General features: G+C 42.7%; 1 protein-coding gene across 1 annotated transcript in view; it reads left to right on the top strand.

The window, feature by feature from the left end:
• The first annotated feature begins 1266 nt into the window (after positions 1-1266).
• The window catches only part of MORN2 (MORN repeat containing 2), a 1051609-nt gene continuing 1031181 nt past the window's right edge, over positions 1267-21694 (top strand). Inside the window, exon 1 of the mRNA XM_050753405.1 lies at positions 1267-1356. Within this exon, the coding sequence (XP_050609362.1) occupies positions 1305-1356 (52 nt within the window). The 5' untranslated portion in view covers positions 1267-1304. The remainder of the gene's footprint in view (positions 1357-21694) is intronic.

The raw sequence follows: 21694 nt of genomic DNA, 5'->3' as shown, positions 1-21694 counted from the left end.
TAATTCCTACCTAGAAGTAATGGTGTAGTGATTAAGAAGGAGACCACTTGTGAAAAACATAAAATACTACAAGGCCACTCACGTCATGAAAATGCGATTCACCGGATACTATCATTATTATCAATTTTAGAGGCACAGACTTCCTTCTAAATAAAACTCCTTTCCAAACACTTACATCTACAGCCACTCATTCTATCTTCTCCCACTGTTAGAATGTCCTTATCTTAAGCCAAAATCTCACTACCCTTGTTTTCTGGCCTTTTAATTTGTACCCACTTTTTGAAAGCACATGGAAAAACTCAAATCCCTTTCTGTAAAGGCAGTGACTGGGCCACTGTTTTGCACAGCTCAAAGGGACACAGTTCACACTATAATCTGTGTCAGTGGCACCCCCTGGTGTCCACCCCACTGGAGAGGTGAATAGGGAGGAGAGAGGGGAAGAAGTGCTGTAGAGAGGCTGGACGTATTATTTTCCATGAAAATCCCTGGTGAAGTAAGGATCATACCAGTGCACTACCTTCCCCAAACAAAACAGCTACAACTCTACCAACTCTACCAACACTTCTTCGCAGGACATGATCTCACATCAGAGCCCATTGTGCTTTGACCACGTTTTTCTGAAAGTGAGGTGCTCAGAGCTAAGTCAACATTTTGGGTGAGACCTGACCAGGGCCCAGGAGAGCAGAATTCAACCTCTTTCATTTTTCTACATACCATAATTAGGATGCTACTGTGATACAAGGTAATCTTAGTACTGAATTCCGAGGGCAGTTATGTTCTGAGCAACAGGCTTGGTTTTTAATCATACATTGTCCTATAGTATCACTTCACTTGTCACGAATTGTTACTCATTTCACTTTATATAAGTGAACTATATATGTGTGTGTGTGTTCGCGCGCGCACGCCTGTGTGTTTCTTCATACTATGTTGGGAGTTCCCTGAAATATACGTTTTTAGACATTTTAATGACTCCTGTTAAATCTAGCACATTTCTGGGACCATAAAATGAATCTAATTTGAATATTTAAGGAGAACCAAAGCAAAGGGACAGCATCTATTGAAATTTAAAATGGCCACTGTGGCAATAGAATCAATCTCTTCTGTGCACACAGTGGATAAAGCACGCTAGAAGAAATGGTAGTAAGTTCTTATTCGGTGAATGAATCATAATTCCCCAAAGGACAAGCATGATGCTTATGGCAGCCCTTAGTAATAATTCTTCATGTGTGGTTTTCCTGCTCATATTTTCTATGTATGCAGTGATTTCCAACTACACCCTGTAGAGCCTGTGGGGTTCTGAAGGGATGCTCCCAGGATGTGTGGGGGGAGCAGGAAGAGCAAGAGTGGAGGGCGGGGCTCCTGTCAGCCCTCAGTTGCCCCTGGAGCTGTCAGCCTTTCCCTGTTGTATGTACTGGCCCTCCCTGTAATATTTCCTTTGTGAATAAAAAGTTTAGAAATCATAAGTTAAGCCGCGCTCTGGTCACATCAGACTGGCAGGGAGTATGATCACTTTCATGTTTTGTCTCAGAAAATGGATTTCTAGGTGAAGTATATTTAAAAAGAGGGTCACCAGGCACAGTGGCTCACGCCTGTAATCCTGGCACTTGCGAGGCCAAGGCAGGCAGATTATCTGAGGTCAGGAGTTTGAGTCCAGCCTGGTCAACATGGCAAAACCCCATCTCTACTAAAAATACAAAAATTAGCTGGGCGTGGTGGCATGTGCCTGTACTCCCAGCTACTTGGGAGGCTGAGGCACCAGAATTGCTTGAACCTGGGAGGCGGAGGTTGCAGTGAGCTGAGATCGTGCCATTGCACTCCAGCCTGGGTGACAAAGCAAGACTCTATCTCAACAACAACAACAACAACAAAAAAGGTTAATTTCCACATTTGGCCCAAATGTGGTCTGAACTTCAACAGCCGTGGATTAAAGAGAAAGCGACCACACCATCATCACCATCACCCTCTCTATCCCTGTCAAGCCCCAAACACACACAGTGGAAATGGAATTCAGAGCTAGAGTAAACCCAGGGTCTTGATGGACACCTTCAAAGCAGCACTGCAGGTCTGTGATTTCCTTCAGATTTGGGGAGAGTCCCTTGAGAACTCCTACCCTCATCTTCTGTTTCAACGGCAGAAAAAAGGGCACTGTCTGTCTTTGTTTTGCGTTGCTATAACAGAATACCACAGTCTGGGTAATTTATAAAGAAAATTTATTTCCCACAGCTTCAGAGCCTGGGAAGTCCAATATCAAGGTGCCGGCACCTGGCAAAGGCCTTCTTCTGGTGTCATAATCTGGCAGAGGGCATCATATGGTGAGAGAGAAGGAGTGTGCCAGCCCAAGTCTCTCTTCCTCTTCTTATAAAGCCACTAATCCCATCATGGGCCCCCCACTCACATGACCTCATCTAACCCTAATCACCTCCCACAAAGGCCCCATCTCCAAGTACCAGCAACATAATTTGGAGATTATGTTGACTGTTTCCTTTCTCCACCTCTCTGCTTGATTCTCAGAGTCCCATGTGACTGGAGAGACCAGGATGGGGCACTCTGGCATCTACCTTGACCAGTATGTTGTAGTTGTGCTGGACAGACCTCCTTTAAGAATCACACTTTTCATAAGGATTGTGGCTAAAATCAAACTTCTCATAATTTTTTTTTTTTTTAAGAGACAGAGTCTTGCTCTGTCACAACGATCTCGGCTCACTGCAACCTCTGCTTCCCAGGTTCAAGCAATTCTCCTGACTCAGCCTCCCAAGCAACTAGGACTACAGGCACATACCGCCATGCCTGGCTAACTTTTTTGTTTTGTTTTGTTTTGTTTTGTTTTGTTTTGTTTTGTTTTGAGACGGGGTCTGTTGCCCAGGCTGGAGTGGAGTGGAGTGGAGTGGAGTGTCACAATCTCGGCTCACTGCAACCTCCGCCTCCCATGTTCAAGGGATTCTCCTGCTTCAGTCTCCTGCGTAACTGAGATTACAGGTGTGCACCACCACACCCACGCCTAATTTTTGTATTTTTGGTAGAGATGGGGTTTCACTGTGTTGCCCAGGCTGGTCTCAAACTCCTGAGCTCAGGCAATCCAACCACCTCGGCCTCCCAAAGTGCTAGAATTACAGGCATGAGCCACCGCACCTGGCCACTTCTCGTCATTTTTATGTGCAATAAATATTTAGAAATATCTTCTCTTAACTCTGTGGATTCATTGTTTCTTTATCTGCAAATTGAAGTTAATAATATCTTTCATAGAAGGCATTTGTGGTAATTAAATGAAGAAGAATGACAAAATAATTTGGAGAAATCTGGAATAAAGTGGGAAAGAGATAGTAGTGAAAATCTATTGGCAGTTGGCTAAGATGGTGACCCAAACCCTAGAGCACTAGGAAGGAGAAGGATGAAGACCACCACAAGTGAGGCAAATGTCATTGCTTTAGAAAAAGGAATAAGGAATATTGTTAGGATGTTATCACTCCCCTCACACTGTGGAGTCCCAGGAAAAAAATCTTAACTATGTTCAACATAAGTAATTAACTAAAACATAATGGACTATTTCCATTTTTCTTTACTTTCAGTGCTGTAAATAAAATCAACTTGTGGCCAGTAAATATGTACGAACTTCCTTCCTACTCTGTGTTAGCAGTACTTAGTATACCAAGAGTGAGAAGCTTGTCATATTGGAGGATTCCATCCAATATGATATTTCCATTACATTTAAGAGAACTCACATGCATTGTCTCCTATATGTGGTGCTATTTTTTTTTTTTTTTTTTTTTTTTGAGACGGAGTCTTGCTCTGTCGCCCAGGCTGGAGTGCAGTGTCATGATCTCGGCTCACTGCAAGCTCCGCCTCCTGAGTTCATGCCATTCTCCTGCCTCAGCTTCCCAAGTAGCTGGAACTTCAGGCACCCACCACGATGCCCAGCTAATTTTTTGTATTTTTAGTAGAGATGGAGTTTCACCAGATTAACCAGGATGGTCTCGATCTCCTGAGGTCGTGATCCACCCATCTCTGCCTCCCAAAGCGCTGGGATTACAGGCGTCAGCCACCACGCCCAGCCTGTGGTGATATTAAATACAGAGTTGAATTAAAATACAATGACCTACAAGTTACTTGGGCCTTTTTATTTCTCTGCAACTAATCCCTGCAACTAATTCTCATAAGTAACCATCCTACTGGGACACAGGATTGTGGGAGGATTGCGGAAGGGAAATCTTTCATTGATAAAGGTCTTTGGATTCAAAACAGTGTCTTGAAGTTTATCTTGATTCTTTAGAGTAACCTAAGTATCTTTGGGAAAATGTTTAATCATTTAGATTCTCCTCCCAACCAAGATGCCATCTGGCTGAAGAGAGAAACTCATGTATCCTCACAGTGACAGGGTAAACTCTGTTCTACCAGTTGGGTTTCTGACCCAATGTGGTCAGCAAGGTCTGTACCCTGGGCACGTGTCTGAAACACGTGGCCAAAGTTCATGGCCAATAAAACTCATGGTCTGTTCTTTGCTGGCTTCAGCTGCTGGTCACTTCAAATGATCTGGTCTGGTTGTTGGTGGCATCTAATTGCTGGCTCTACCATGCGGAATGTTCACTGGTCTTTGGACAACTAGCTAGACAGCCACCGCAGAGTTTCCTGGTACTACAGAGGCATGACCTTCTCCCTCCCCAACACCTAGATAGGGTCTACTTCATAACCATTGTTGGGGGCTCTTTTTCTTCATGGAGCAGCTCTCCCTGGGGCTGGTAGAATCTTGTCTAGGCCCCAGGAAACCTAGGAATTGCCACACTAACCTCATTTTTGAAGAAAATCTATGCCCTATCCCAGATAATTGTGCTACCACCTTGCCTTTGCCAATTACTACCTAAAAGATGTCAATGCAGGAATTCTTCAAAGAGACTTAACATTTTTACTGTCTCGACTGGATTAAGAAAATGTGGCACATATACACCATGGAATACTATGCAGCCATAAAAAAGGATGAGTTTGTGTCCTTTGTAGGGACATGGATGCAGCTGGAAACCATCATTCTTAGCAAACTATCACAAGAACAGAAAACCAAACACCGCATGTTCTCACTCATAGGTGGGAACTGAACAATGAGATCACTTGGACTCGGGAAGGGGAACATCACACACCGGGGCCTATCATGGGGAGGGGGGAGGGGGGAGGGATTGCATTGGGAGTTATACCTGATGTAAATGACGAGTTGATGGGTGCTGACGAGTTGATGGGTGCAGCACAGCAACATGGCACAAGTATACATATGTAACAAACCTGCACATTATGCACATGTACCCTAGAACTTAAAGTATAATAATAATAATTAAATTAAAAAAAACATTTTTACTCTCTCTTCTCAGGAAAACCTCTCTGCTTTAGATTTCTTTAATGGTATCTTACTTCTTAGAATCCTTTCTGGAGTTTCAATTCTTCTTCCTGTCTACATAACTCCCTTTTCCTTCCTGAAGCAGCATTTACTTTTTTCCTGCTCTAAGGTCATAATGGTAGCAAGAAATCATCAAAGAAAAACACAGCAGGAAGTATTTTAAAATTATTCTGTTTACACATAATTTAACTAATTTAATCTCTGTGATAGCTTGCACGGTTCTTTTTGCAGAAGAAGAAACTGAGGTTCAAAGAGGTTATATCACTTACCTATGTGATTTCACCAAGATCAACAACAAATCTGGTGTTCCACTATAGCAAACCACCTCCCAAGAACCTGGCAGGGGACAGACACTGCTGAGCTGTTTTCCATTCACAAGGAACTGCTTTTCTGCCTAGATACCCCCAGTACATAGATCTGATTTGCCTTTCATGCTCCATACCCTCTCCTTTCCCCTACAAATGCAATGCAGGAGGGGAGAGTTACATGGCCTTTTAAGGTGTTTGGTCAGGAAGTCACTTAATAAAGAATTAACACATCATCACTGCAAAGTGGTTTCTGCACGAAAACAAAGGAGATGCTCATTTGTCACCACTCCCTTCTGAGCCAGCTAGGGACAATCATGAGGTGATGAGTTTGCAATAAACAGCAGAAGGTGAGCACCGAGGCCTTTTCAAACAAGTCCAAATATTTGGCTGGAGCCCAGAACACATAATTCTTTGTCCATCAGGATTCTCTCCTACACAGTTTTCCAGAGAAGGATGAAATTCCTTAGGTCATGTTATAAACATTCATCTTCTAAATCACGCCCCTAATAGAAAGAACAGAAGACAGAGCATGTGCTGTAAGTCATTCGCCTGCTGAATGTGCTCTGCACAGGATGATGTAACATGTGGGGTCAGCCTCTGCGTCAAAGACCAAATATACAAGTGTAACAAGATGGGGGGAACAAGACAGACTCCACATGGCCAGCCTGGGGAAGGGCGGGTGTTCCCCTGGGGAGGGGAGTCTTGGAAAAGGCTTCTTGGGGAGGAGCTGAGGAAACAGGGATTCACTAGGCTCTGCAGTGGTCTAGGACAGAAACAGGAATAAACACATGAGCGTGAGGTAGTGCTTGGGTGCCAGGGAGGAGAGGATAGCTAGGGGAGGAGGGGGAGTCAAGCAATTTCTTGGCCAGTCTAGAAGACGGATACAGTTAGTCTAGAAGCAGTCCAAAACTAAGGCCTCCAATTCTTTCTGGGTTCCCAAAATCTTCCTCTCTCATCATCTCCTTATTTTGCCCTGCACCCAAAGGAATAAATTTTTTACCGTACTGGCAAAGCAGGCAGCACAACTAGTTTCTGTCCCCATCTCTCATCAGTCTTCCTCTCTGGCTGATAAATCCTTTAGCTTTTGTAGTCCTGTCAACGAACCAAGCAATATACACATTGACTTTTAGACCTGCATTTCCCAGCACCCTTGCAGGAACTGGCCCTAGATGACCCTTCCTGAATAACTGATAAGTTGTAATTGGTCTCATTTTCGTTAGCCCCACAGCCCCCTTCCCTAAGTTCATAGCCTCCCTTATCTATGCTGCTTAATTCAAGCATCCCAACCCTGTGAGGCAGCCCTAGTAGAGCACTGGGCAAGGAATCTGAAGGCCTAGGTTCAAGTATTGGTTCTGCTTCTAATTAGCTGGGTGGCCAAGAGTATTTATAATAATGATAAGGATATCTACCACCAAATCAGTAATTAGTAGATAAGGTCCTCTGCTAAGCAGTTAAGTAAGAGTTAATCATTACCATATTAGAAAATGATTGTTATCATTTCTAAATTATCTAGTAACTGGAAGCATTGGTACCTCATTAACATTTTTCCCCATGGTTATTAAATTTGAAAACAAAACAACAGTAATAAACCCATAAAACTGAAAGGCTGATCCTGATTCCCAGGATGAAAGTGAGGAGAAAGAAGGTTTTGTGGCATCTCCTTCAGTGGAATCCAAGTTGGAAAATAGGTGGGTGCAATGGAAAAAGGGAGATGGTTAAATCCCTAGGATGTTCAGGGACAGGAAGGAAGGAAGCAGGATGCTTTCCTGGGCAATAAATGTCCATCCATGTCTTGAGCAAAGGTTGCTCACCTTGGCACTGCTAAATAATCAGTGTTCTGCACTCTCAAGTCTCAACCCTGGTACTCATCCGCTAGGTAACCATGAGAAGCTACCTTGCCTTGATGAGTTTCATGTCCTGCTTTGTAAGATTGGCAATGGTCAGTTACCAAACTCAGAGGATACAACCAGGGTTCAGGCTCCTTCTCCCTGACAAACGAGCTGTCTGTGACCTTGGGTGAAACACTGAATAGGGTCCGAGTTCACTGTCTCACCCGAAATGGAAATACTGATGCCTGCCCTACCTTCTAGAGCGTCACAAGTGTCCGTGTGATGATGCTGGAACCAGTCTTTGTGAACCATGAAGACACGTTTATGAAGTGAAGGGTTGATAGGTGATGCGCAGGTCCTTCCAGCTAAGATATATTTGGATTTGACGGTGCAATAGAGTGACCTTAGTTACAGGAGGATGGCCTTGCAGAGTATCCAGCAGCTCCAGGGCTTCTCATGGCTACTTCCCATTCCCTGTAGCTGTAGATGGAGGGAAGGCTCTGAGGGTTGCTCATTTAACAGGCATCATTATCTTATTTCTCAGCTAATCAGAATCTGGCCAAAGAATAAAATATTTCTCTTTTAATCTGGCAGTCATTTTCTTCTTTACTCTAAAGTCACTGAACAAGGTCAAGTTCAGGGAACTGAATTCCTCAGGAAAGGATTCCCTGATCATCTGGGAGACATTAGTTCATAGTTATGATGGGTGTGTTGAGGCCCCCATGGCATTCTCTCTCATAGTGTTTTAGTAAATTAAACCAAAGGTGGATTGTGTTGACCCAGGCATTAACCATGACTGTTTTCTATGGCGTGTTTCAGGTACGCTGTGTGAGTTTTATGATCCCAGCTCTCTTTCTTTCTTATGAGATGGGTGGAGTGGTGATAGGCATTGTTTTTCAGTTATTGATTTAAATTAATAACAGATAATCCAGTCCAAACACTGGATTGTGTACACAGGTGAACAGGCTATTCATCTTTAGGCGTTTAAATCCTGACTGCTTTTGCATATTGGTATAGACAGACGATCAAGCTGCAAAAATATGAGGATCATCTCCCAATGAGCCCTCTCAGACAGCTTCTAAAAGGTTAACAAAATAAAAAAGAATCCAGCTTCTATACTGATTAGAATCTATATTCTGATTTTTTTAAAAGTCACAAATGTTACGGAATGAATTGAATTCTATCTTTAGAGTAATCAAACTTGTTAGCCTCTTTGGAGAGCCCTGACTCCACAACTATTATTAATTGTTTGTTCTTTAATTAGTCACTTCACTTCTCTGAACTTCAGCTCAGCTTCTTCATCTAAAGATAAGGGTAGGGTGTAAAACTATACTACATCATTTTTTTAAATACAGTTATTTTAATTCTATGATGTAAGGTCTTTTCTCCTCTACTATCTTTGAACTATGGGCAAGAAGTACCTTTTATTTCATATTACCATTAACATAGTGCCTTGGACATGGTAAATGTTTGACGTATATTTATTGGATGGAATGGAACAGAGTTAATTGTAACCACTTACAATTCCTCATTAGGTTGATTTCCCAATGGCAGACCCATTGAACATCCCCATTTTACGAGGTAGGAACTGGGAAGGAGGGTGAGCTCACCCCAGGGAGGTGAGCCCACAGGCCCGTGGGCACAGTCTTGGGTGGTGGACCTAGACTAGAATCCAGCTCATTTACATCTCAGTCCAGTTTTTTTTTTTCCACCAAATACAATAGCCCCTTGCATCTTGTTTGCGCTTACTTAGGGGGCAGAAAAGTAAATGATGCAAAAAACATACATCATTTTAACCACACCTGGAATTATCAGAGTCCCAAATCAATGACTCTTGAATTGCTTTTACATTTTCAAATAATTGAGCATAAACACTATCTTGAAATTCAGAGAAACCTTTGTGTCCTTAGGGTGTGAGAATACAGGAAGGGGAGTGATAATCATAGGGAGTGGGTGCATCTTATATAGGGTGGTCTGTGATGGTGTCTTGGAGGGAGTAACATTTAAGTAAAGACTTAAAGAAGGAGGAGAGTCAGCAATGAAAGTATCTTGGAAAGAACATTCAGGCAGTGAGAACATAGTAGGCAAAGGCAAAGGCACCGTGTACTCAGGCCATCATGCCTGGGGTGGAGTAAGGGAAGAGTGAGAGGAGAGCTCAGAGACTCAACATCCCCATTATATGCCAGGAAATACAGAACCTTGGTAAACATTTAATATGTTACATAAATGAGATGCAAGTCATGGTAGGTAAAAGCAAAAGAGGCAAGTAATCTGATTTACATTTTAGAAGGATGACTTCTATGGAGAATAAGTGGTGGGGGAGTGAGTGTACAGGGCAGACCAGTGATAAGTTCAGGCAAAGGATAATGGCAATTTTGACTGGGTGAGTATACCAGAAGTGGTAAGAAGCGATCATATTTAGGATATATTTGCCAACCAATAGAATTTGCCAACAAACTGAAAGTGGGTTGAAAGGTGGGAGGAAATCCAAGATGACTCCAAGATTTTTGACCTAAACAATGAATAGAAAGGAGTCTTTGCTAACTGAGATGGGTAGGGCAGAAGGAGAGGCAAACTGAGTGTGGAGCTGTGAATGAGACAAGAGTTAGCATTTGGAAATGTAAGTTTAGTTTTTGTTTTTTTGGGTCATTTCTTTGTTTGAGACAGGGTTTCACTCTTGCTCAGGCTAGAGTGCAGTGGTGTGAACACCGCTCACTGCAACCTCTGCCTCCCAGACTCAGATAATTCCTTCCACCTCAGCCTCCCAAATACCTGGGACTACAGGTGTGTGCCTAATTGGTTTTTGTTTGTTTGTTTGTTTGTTTGTTTGTTTGTTTTTGTAGAGATAGGGTTTTGCCACATTGTCCAGGCTGGTCTCAAACACCAGGGCTTAAGCAATTCTCCTGCCTCAGCTTCCCAAAGTGTTGGGATTACAGGCGTAAGCCACCACACTGGGTTGGAAATGTAAGGTTTGACATTTATATTAGACATTCAAAGTGGAGAAATCAAGTGGGCAACTGAATGAAGTCTGGAGTTCAAGAGAAAGGTCAGTTTGGATTCATGAATTTGAAAATTCTTATTGGAGAGACGGTGTTTAAAGAGAGAGAGAGAACTGGCTGGAGACATATCTGAGTTGATGAGAGAAGGGATCCAGTGACCCTGTGGAGAGGTTGGCCCGAGGCAAAAGCCCAGTCAATTCATTTTAACTAGAGGGCAGGCCAAGTAGGGAAGTGTAGATATAGTTGGTAGAGCCTGTGAAAGTGTTCTTCTTTTAACTTCTATTTTTCAGTGAGTTGAAGAGAAAGGTCATCAGCGGAGAGAGAGGAGGATGAATAAAAGATTGGGAGGCTGAGGACAGAGAAGAGTTGTGAACTAATTGCTAAGGAGAACGATGGCCTAAAGAAATGAATTAGGACCTCTGGACACCTTGCACACTGCCTGGCTCGGAGTCAGGCTCAATAAATCTTCCCTGGATGAACAATGGCCCAAGAGCCTAAGGAAGGGGCCAAATTGAGGATTCAAATCTTAATATAGTGCACGACTCAGCCTGTCAGATTTGGATCCATATTGAGTCATACATATTTGGCCAATTTCCTGAAGTTCCATTGAAGGAAACTATAAAAATTGTAATTTAAGCGTCTTTCCTGGCAACCCCAAAAAGGGGCTCCAACCTTTGCCAAATGATAGAATTACAGACTTTCTCCTTGGAAAGCTCCCTTCCTAAATAGACATTTTTTTTTACTGTTGCATTTAATCTCCCAGTATAGTACTGTTGTCTTCATTTGTACCTTTTTTATTCCTTATAGGTTTTTAAACATGTTTCCCAGCATCCATCATTTTAGCAGCCCCTCTTCCCTTTTTCCACACAAAAATTCTTCCTTATACGTCCCTTAGGAATGTCTCATTAATTTCATGTGTTTACAAACTTTTTACTCTCCTACAAAGGTCCTTCCCTCTACCCCCAGGGAAGTATCTAGTCAGGGAAATAAAATATGTGAACTAAAGGCCAGCATTCTTTTCTGCTCATTCGTCTACATTTGCAAGGTCTCCTGAGCCTTTAGCTGCCTTTTAAATAGATGATTCACCTGCTTATGGAGAATTTCAATAATTTTTTGGTAACAGTCCTTGGTTTTCAGCCAGAAGTGGCCTATGGAAGGATATCTTTCTAAATTTTTGAGACTCGCAAACTTTGACCAGAGAATAATTTTCTGGAGATCTAATGCCAGGCTCTGCTTCTCCTTTTCCTTTTCATTTCTTTTTTTTTCTTTTTAAGAATGTTTCTCAGGCCCTTTTGATTGAAACCAATCCTTCTATGAAGTAGGAAAACTATCTTTAGAATTTACTCAAGTCTAAGACTTAATTTTTTGGAAAAGATCTATGATATAGGCAACATTTGGAAGCTATGCTTCTTTAGATAGATTGAAATATGTAAGTAGGGGATTTTAATTTTTTATTTTACTTTTGAAACATGCCAGAAAAACAGAAATATACAGAAAACAATAAAACAGGCACCATTGCTTCTTTTACTCCACATCTTTTTTTCTGGAGTATATCCTTTAGTAGGTGTTTCAACAATACTCTATTTAATGTCTCTTAGTTTTTCCCCAAAATGCCTATATTTTACCCTCACTCTTGAATAATTTAATTGGCCGTATATTTCTAGTATGATTTTTTCTAGTATTTCTAATATGATTTTTAGTTTTTGCTCAGCACATTGATGTATTAGTCCATTGTCATCTGGTCTGTATGGCGGCTGTGAAGAAGTCTATGATAAGTCTACATATTCCTTTTATAGATAAATTGTCTCTTATCTTGGGTTGCTTTTAAGTTCTCCTCTTTCTTATTAGTGGTCTGCATTCCCACTCTAAAGCATCTAGGTGTGAATTTAACTTTATTTTTCCTCTTTGGGACTTGTGCTTCTTGTCTCAGGGCTCAAGTCATCAATTATGGAAATTCCCAGTCATTCGGGTTTGTTTGTTTTTTTAGAGACAAGATCTCACTGTGTTGCTCAGACTAGAGTGAAGTGGTGCTATCATAGTTCTGTGCCTTCCAACTCCTGTCACTATGTTGCCCAGGCTAGTCGCAAACTCCTGACCTCAAGCAATCCTTCTGCCTTGGTCTCCCAAAGTGCTGGGATTACAGGCATGACCCACCATGCCTGGCCTCATTAGTCTTTTAAATCTTAACTTTCCCCCATTCCTTTTCCTTTTCCTATTCTGAAACTCCTATTAGGCATAGGTTAGCCATCTTAATTTTTCCACCATGCTTTTAATGTCTATTTATTAGTTTCAGTCTCTATCTCTATGATAATTCTGGATAGCTCTTTAGATAGATCTTCTAATTTGCTGATTCTTTCTTTATCTTCTCTACCATTTTATTGAGTCATTGAGTTCTTAATACTAATTGATTTCTTATTGTACTTCTAGAAATTATATTTTCATTTTGTTGTTACTTTCTTATGCTTCTGATTTACATACACATAATTTAGAGTCTCTAGTCAGTTGTTCCATTATCTCACATATTTGCACCTCCAATCCTCGCATTAGCTGGGTCTGCTTATTTTCACTTATGTTGGATTTTTTTAAACTTCCTCTGTTTTATAACTTTGACCATCAGTTCATCCTCAGTGGGGCTTGTTTTCATGCAAGAATCCCCTGCAGCTATGGGAGCATCCATCCTTGGATTTTTCATTTGTTCCTACAGGCGTCCCATGGACATCACTGGCTCTGGCCTTGAGGTTCCTGGGGTAACATATATTTGAACCACTAATTTGAGAGAAGCTTAGGCCTGGGATTTGCATTTTGCAGGATGCTTTGATTCACTCATAGCTAGATGAGTTTCCCTATGATCATCTGGGCCACTGGCAAAATGTTTTCTGTGTTTTGGTTTTGTTTTGTTTTTTGTTTTGTTTTGTTTTGAGACCGAGTCTTGCTCTGTCACCCAGGCTGGAGTGCAGTGGTGTGATATCAGCTCACTGCAACCTCCACCTCCCTGGTTCAAACAATTTCCCTGCCTCAGCCTTCTGAGTAGCTGGCATTACAGTCACACACCACCATGCCCAGCTAATTTTTTTGTATTTTTAGTAGAGACGGTGCTTCACGATGTTGGCCAGACTGGTCTCGAACTCCTGACCTCAGGCAATCTGCCCACCTCAACCTCCTAAAGTACTAGGATTACAGGCATGAGCCACCACGCCCAGCAGGCAAAATGTTTTCTAGTCTAACCTTTCAGTGGTGTCCTTTGAGAGTCCAGGCTTTACATAGCCATCTCAGCACCTTTTGTAGACCCACAATCTTGTCTCTGTCCCTCCACAGCCATTAAAATCCAAGCCAGGAAAGTATCTGACCAATTCCTGACACCTCCCCACACTAGGAAGCTTGCTTTCCTAGATTGAATTTTCTTTTTACTTTTGGCACCCAGGTATTTCCCATTCTTTCCTGAAAATTGAAGCAGAAATAAAAGAACTTCCACAATGTTCCATTTCATATCTACTCACCTGCCACAACTGTGCTCTATCTTTCCTCTCATTACTATGGATGAACCATCTGTGCCTGTAGGGCCATTCCCTCCACTTGTACACCAGCTCCCATTCCCTCTCACCTGTTCAGGGACACCACTCTTGTACTTCTCTCTCTCTCCCTGTCTCTCTCTCTCTCTCTTTCTCCTCTCTGTCTTTCTCCTCTCTGTCTCTCTCTCTCTGCTCTCCCTGTCTCTCTCTTTCTCTTCTCCCTGTCTCTCTTTCTCCTCTCTCTCTCTCTCTCTTTCTCCTCTCCCTCTCTCTTTCTCCTCTGTCTCTCTCCCCTCCCTGTCTCTCTCTCTCCCTCTTTCTCCTCTCTCTGTCTCTCTCTTTCTCCTCTCCCTGTCTCTCTCTTTCTCCTCTCTCTCTCTTTCTCCTCTCTGCGCTCCCTGTCTCTCTCTCTCTTTCTCCTCTATCTCTCTCTTTCTCCTCTCCCTGTCTCTCTCTCTTTCTCCTCTCTCTCTCTTTCTCCTCTCTGCGCTCCCTGTCTCTCTCTCTCTTTCTCCTCTATCTCTCTCTTTCTCCTCTCTCTGTCTCTCTCTTTCTCCTCTCCCTGTTTCTCTTTCTCCTCTGTCTCTCTCTCTTTCTCCTCTCCCTGTTTCTCTTTCTCCTCTGTCTCTCTCTCTTTCTCCTCTCCCTCTCTCTTTCTCCTCTCTCTGTCTGCCTCTCTCTTTCTCCTCTTTCTCCTCTCCCTGTCTCTCTCTCTCTCTCGCACTAATTTTCCTCTTCTTCTTGGATTACTCCTATCAGCATGCTGGTATTTCTATTATCTTTTTTTTTTTCCTAAAAAAAAAAAAAAGAAAAGAAAGAAGGAAAAGAAAAAAAAGAAACCTCAATTTATCTTTCCACCCATCTACTGCCCCACTTCTCTCGTTACAAAAACTTCTCAAAGTTTTTGCCTCTAATTCCACTCCTTCATTCCTCTTTTACACCCATTCCAATCAAACCTTTGTCCTCCTCATTCCACCAAAAGTACTCTCTTCAAGGTCGCCAGTGACCTCCACATTGCTAATTCAATTCTCGGTCATTATCTTACTTGACCTAATAGCATAATGTGAGGTAATAGATGATTCCCTTCCCCTGGAAATCCTTTAATCTTGCTCCGTTTAGGACTCTACATTTTGTTTACCTTCTTTCATATCAGCCACTTCTCAGTCTCATTTGCTATTTGTTCCTTTTCTCCCCAAACTCTGGAGTACCTCAGAGTTTAGTCCTTGGATGTCTTCTCTTTTCTAGCCCTATTCAGTTTACTGATGATCCCATCCAGTCTGAAGTGTTTAAATGCCTTTTGTAGGTTAACAACTCCCAAATGTATACCTGTAGCTTGTATCTCACTCCTGAGTTTCAAATTTATATATCAAACTGTCCACACAACATCTCCAGTGGGCTGTGTAGATTTTTCAAATATATCTTGTCCAAAAATGACATCCTGCTATTTCCTCTCAATCATGCTCTTCCCCATCTTAGTTAATGGCAGCTCCATCCTTCTGATAGTTCAGGCAAAAACTTTGGAGTCACTGTTGACTTCTTCCCCTCACCTTGGATCTGAAAATAAAGCTCTGGAATCAGGGCAGTTGTTCCACTCAAATTAATAAAATGGTATGAACACAGAACAAAGGGAGCCTATGTTCTGTTAGGAAGGGGTAAGAGAATAAATAAGTGTGACATGAAAGTGGACATGCCAAATGGGAAGCATAAAATGCTCTATGGGTTGAAAGGCAGGAGAGCTAATGCCTAGAGATAGAGATTCTGATGGGAATCTGGAAGGCACAGGCTTCTGAGGTGTTCCTGAAGGTTGTGTATGATTGGATTACTTAAGGTGGGGGTAAGTGGGAATTCTAGGCAGAAGGAGCAACTGAGCAAGACCCACATCTTCACAGTTAGCTCTGCCTTCCCCTAGAGTAGGACTCTTTCTGCTTACCCTGGCAATATGTCTTCTGGGAGCCTTTCATAATCCCTGGACCCCAATTCCACCCCATCCTACCTGCCACCACAGATTAAATCGCAGTTGCTCTGTTTCACCAACATTAACTTCCAAATTGTCTCTCACAGGCTTCCCGCTCTCAATTCATGTTACCCCCATCCCAGTCCACACTTCCTCTCCTATGTTGTGTCTCATTGCCTGTCTCTTGGCCTTTGGGCTGCCTCCCCCTCTGTCCATTCTGTTCACTGCAGCCAGACTGATGGTAACAGCGATGATGACTCTTTCGAACAACATGTAAGAGCCTATTCTGCACCACACCTTGCTCTCAAGGAGGCTTGCAATCAAGAAAAAAAAACACACACACATACTTGGAAATATCTACAGGATACAGATGTTTCTATAACACTTAACAGAATACAACGGGCACAGGATAAAAAATGATAAATTCTACCAGGGAGGGTGGGAGCAATTATAGAAATCACTCAAAATCTATGTGTGCCTCCTCATTATCTACAGAATGAGAATCTTCCATAACATGCCCCTAACTACCTGTTCTGCTTTATTACCCCCCAGCGCGCTTCATGTACCCCACCTTCTAACCACATTGCTCTGTTTGCACATGGGTCCTGAGCATTCCCTCTGCATGCTTTTGCTCTTGCTGCTCCATCTGCTTGCAATACAAGTGCCCTACCTTGCATGTGTAAATGCTCCTCAGCATGTAAAACAGCATAGTGCCCTGCACATAACAGACACTAAATAGTGTCAGTCATCTTCATCATTATCATCATCATCATTCTGGAAAGATTAGTTCAATTCTCACATCTCTTAATTTTTAAAGTCATGGTCTTGCTTGTGTTGCAGACATACAATCTTATTTCCTTGCCTTTGAGGGCAGGGAGTGAGTCACATAAGATTATCTTCCCCTTTGGTAATAGAAAAGTACCTGGCTACACACTACTATTAGCCACGTACTTTTTGATTGCCAAAGGGAAAGATAATAGTGAATAGTGTGGAAAATGCTATTTATTTTGTCTGTTTTATTTCAATTCATTTCCCACTTATTATAAAATGAAATAGTCAGAAATGACTCTTTTCACTTGTTGAGTTAAATGACCATAAATTAAAGACCCAATCTAATTCAAATAGGATGGAGTGAGCCTCTGAACTTCCTCAGAGAATGACTTAAAATACAAAACGATTGAGTGAGTCCAACCTCCAGTCACAGCTGATTCAAGATACCCTTACTCCGATAACACAACTTATGCCCAACAGTTTACTGATTCAGTCAGAGGCAGTCACCCAGGGCTTAAACAGCCTGTAAAAAGAAGTTGTAAGGAATCTGAGTAAGTCAGTTGGACGTGGTTAATAGGGAAGAGGGTGTTCTGGACGGGGAGATATTGAATGACAAGTGTGAGAAGGATAATCTTCTGAGTGGAAAGAGGACAGGACACTCACTTTTGTTGGTGGCAGCCCTTTCTCCTTCTTTCCCAACGTCTAATATGGCTCCTCCCCGTGTCTGCTCTCAGAATCCAAACCTTATGCTTGGCTCTGCTTTATGAACAGTGTGATGTTTGAGTTCTGTGTGTTGGATACAGTCAGGTCAACATAGCTTCAAGTCCTGGCAGCTTCATTCCTTCTGCAGTCGTGAACAGATCTCTGCTCTTATTGCAAGCCCACACTTTGTAGGCATACGAAAATAATATACACACTGGAGCCATCTACCATGAGTAGAAGTAGGATGTGGCCAAGCTTTCATTCTCTTGAGGAAGTGATTAGTACAGTTTCCCCAGGCAAAACTCATGGTATTGGTTTCAGAAATTTAGATATTTTAACTTCAGATCCTTCAGACCCACCCCATTTGGTTTCTTCTGCCTAAATTTTGTGCAAAGACTTAAAAAATATCCACCCACCTTACCCCTATTCCCACACTCCTTTGTATTCTTTTTCTTGACTTGGGAATTTAATTTTTTTTCAAAGCATGCTCCACTCTAAAATATGGTACACAGTGGAGATGGCACTACATAGGGAAAAGGACATCGGCTTTGGGGCTACATAGCCTGGATTTAAATCCTGGCTTTGCCACCTACTCTCTAGAACATAAGAATGTGAGGTACAGATTGGGGAGCCCCTTCTCCTCACCAATCCAACCCAATGCAAGGATGGACAGATTGCCCATAGCTAAGAACAGAAGGTGCCACACCCTGCCACAGAGTTTCTAACAGGGAGTGAACCAACAGCACTTTTATGATGACTTCTCTCTCATCTTTATTAAGGAGATGAGAGAAAAGAATACAAAGTTCCCTCCCTGTGCAATCAGTGACTTCTGACTTGCACCCCTGCCACCACCACCACTTCCCTCACCCTCCCATCTTAGTCAGGTACTGGCTCAGCTTAGCACTAAACCACTGAACTGACAGATAGCCTGCTGATGCAAGGGTATGGGAGAAAGTGGAGCAGAAAGGGTGAGTGGGAGGTTGAGGGGTCGGGGAAGACAGCCTGGCTTCTTACCACTCAATGTAGGAACAAAGATAGAAACTTTCTCCATGTAGGTCAATCAAGAAGATAGTGTAGAAAGTAGCTGAGACCTAGGCCATCATGATATGGTCACTGCAAAACCCATCCACCAAGGATGCTGAAAAGAGACGGTGGTGGAATGGACTGAGGGGTGTACTTCACATGTGCAGTGAGGGTGGAGAGGAGCTTCAGTGAGTTCCCTTCTTCACCACTACCAGCCAAAGAATCAATCCACGAACCCAGAGGAAAGCCCACCTATGGAACCAAGAGGTAGGACATCTTCTGTGGGTCAAACAATAGGAGACTGAGCCAAAACAATCTGCCCACCACTGACAAAGAGGCAAACACACAGGTAACTCCTTTATCACTCGCCCCAGGCACCAACATCAGTGCTGCTAGGCCTAAGACATAGATAGGATGGAGAGAGATGAGACCAAAACTGTAACAATCAGACAAGACTACAAATCACTGAGTCACGCTAAATGTATTTGATGCACTGAGATACCTTTATTTACTTTATTTTATTATTTATTTATTTATTTATTTATTGAGAGAGAGTCTCACTCTGTCACCCAGGCTGGAGTGCAGTGGCGTAATCTCAGCTCACTGCAACCTCCACCTCCTGGGTTCAAGCGATTCTCCTGCCTCAGCATCCCAAGTAGCTAGGATTACAGGCACCTGCCACCACGTCCAGCTAATTTTTGTATTTCTAGTAGAGATGGGGTTCTACCATGTTGGTCAGGCTTGTCGGGGTTCCCTGATCTAAGGTGATCCACCCCCCTCGGCCTCCTAAAGTGCTGGGATTACAGGTGTAAGCCACCACACCTGAGACACGGTTAAAACTCAGTTTTACATTTTCCCCCCTCCAGCTAGTGTGTCTAAGGTAGACACTGGTCAAAAAATGTTGATATTCATTATTTGGAAGTACAAAAGCAGCCAGTGCTTGTCTTTTCCTGATGTGGCACATTTCTCAACCAAGCCTGTTATACTTTCTGTACAACCCTGGCCAAATTCTTTAACCTCCTGAACTGCCTTCCTATTCTGAAGATCAACCCATCTCACAGCATTGCAGGTTAAGAAAGTTCCTGCACAAAACCCTTAAATGTTAGTTCCCTGGCACCGAGAAGTAGGTGGGAAGTTGGCTCAGACAGAGAAGTAGTAAATTATCTATTCTACTCTTTTGTAGACATTAACTACATGGCTAGAGAAAGAGAACATGCCCTCTTGTTCTTTTTCTCCTACACATCTCAGCTTAAATGTCACTTTCTCAGGGAGGTCTGTCTTGGCCACCCTACCCAAAGAAGGTGGTGTCCTGTTTTATTCTTTAGCACATTTCCTGTTATTTCCTCTGCAGTCCTAATCAGGACGTGAGCTTAGTAATTAACTTACTTGTGAAGTTGTTCCTTATCTCTGTGCTGCCCCCTGTTATATTACCCGAGGTCAGGCCCCTCTCTGTTTTCTCCCTCTTGTATTTCCAGTGCCTTTCAATTTGTACCTCTTAAATGTGTTAAATCTTGTTCCTGAAGGTTCCAGGGCCTTGAATATGCATGTTCTTTTCCTTTATTTAAAGAATCTGAAATAAATTATCTACTTAGTTTGGTCCTTCCTGTGGCTGTTTGCTTGCTTTGGCAGAGTGAAAGTGAAAGGTATTTTGATTTTTTTTTTTTAACAGAAGCCATTAATATAAACCACAGAAGTGGTAAGTTTCAATACCTGAAGTTCTGTGAATAATTACTGGGTGGAGCTATTCACACAGGCAATTTTCTGCTTTCCCCATGAGATAAAACCCCAAAAATGTGTTACTATAGCAGCCTGTTCCTTACTGAGACAAAAGCAAAGCAACCTATGAATTAATGTCAACCATTCCCCTGTACTGTGTATCCTCCCCGTTCTTAGTCTCAATGTGCCGGGAGACACACCAAATGTTGGGTTAGTGAAATGTTTGACACCTACACATGTGGAATAAAACGTGCGTGTACACAAACTATAATTTAGCAGTATCAGTAGTAACTGCTGAACTGAAAAAAAAAAATTGCATTTAAACAGTGGTGGGCAAGTCACATCAACAGCATCAGGAAAGAGCTGTGCCCTAATTTGGGAAAATTTTCTCATTTTCCTGTTGACTTTGGCCCAACGAAATGAATGGATTCCATTGGGATGCTCCCTGGTGAAAATCCTACCATCCTGAGCAAATTCAATGGCCAGCTCATGTCCAGTTCCTGTCATTAGTCAGGTTTCACATGAACAAGTGTGGTTTTTCCAGAGCTAAGTACTTTCCACAGACAAAGCACCATAAAGTCACTTCTCTGACAGTGAAGTGAAGGCAGTGACATGTGGAACCCTCGTGGAATCTAGAGAAAGGGCTCAGAAAGCCCCTTATGCACCCCTGGCTGGGTTCCCAAGAGGCCCCATCTAGTCCAAGATGGTTTCTCAGAAGCACTGAATCCAGAAGGCCATTCAGTAAGCACAGCCATTTCTCGTGGCATTGGTCCCTTTAGAAGCATCCTCCAGATATGTCCAATGGGAGAGGACATGGTGGGACTGACTTAGAGAGACCCAGGTAGCAACTGCCTCTGGGCGGGGTCCAGTGGCTCCAGCCTGTAATCCCAACACTTTGGGAGGCCAAGGTGGGAGGATCGCTTAGGCCCAGGAGTTCAAGACCAGCCTGGGCAACGTAGTGAGAACTTGTCTCTACAAAAATTTTTTTAAAAGTTAGCCAGGTATGGTGGCACATGTCTGTGACCCCAGCTACTTGGGAGGCTGAGGCAGGAGGATCTCTTGAGCCCAGGAGGTCGAGGCTACAGTGAGCTGAGATCATGCCACTCCAGCCTGGGTGACAGAGCAAGACCTCCATCTCTAAAAAACAAACAGACAAACAAAAAACCCAAACCAGCCTCTGAAGAGCAGACCTTTGCTCCTCAAAGTGGGCCAGGACCCACAGCATTACATTTCCGATGCAAAGCCGCAGGGCCATGCCAGACCTACCGACTCAGAAACTGCATGTTCACAAAAGCCCACAAGAGTCACAAGCCTAGTGAAGGATGAGGTGCACTTGCTGATTTTGTAGACGCTCAAAATAAACTTTGTAGAAAAATAAGCCTGGCAAATATGAGCTCATGGAGGAGAAGAATGATGCTTCACTCATTTTTTATTTTTTATTTTTTATTTTATTTTTTTTTGAGGAGTCTCCCTCTGTCGCCCAGGCTGGAGTGCAGTGGTGGAATC

Source organism: Macaca thibetana, chromosome 13, assembly GCF_024542745.1.
Source record: "Macaca thibetana thibetana isolate TM-01 chromosome 13, ASM2454274v1, whole genome shotgun sequence".
Lineage (NCBI taxonomy): Eukaryota > Metazoa > Chordata > Mammalia > Primates > Cercopithecidae > Macaca > Macaca thibetana.
This window is presented reverse-complemented; position numbering and strand designations above follow the sequence as displayed.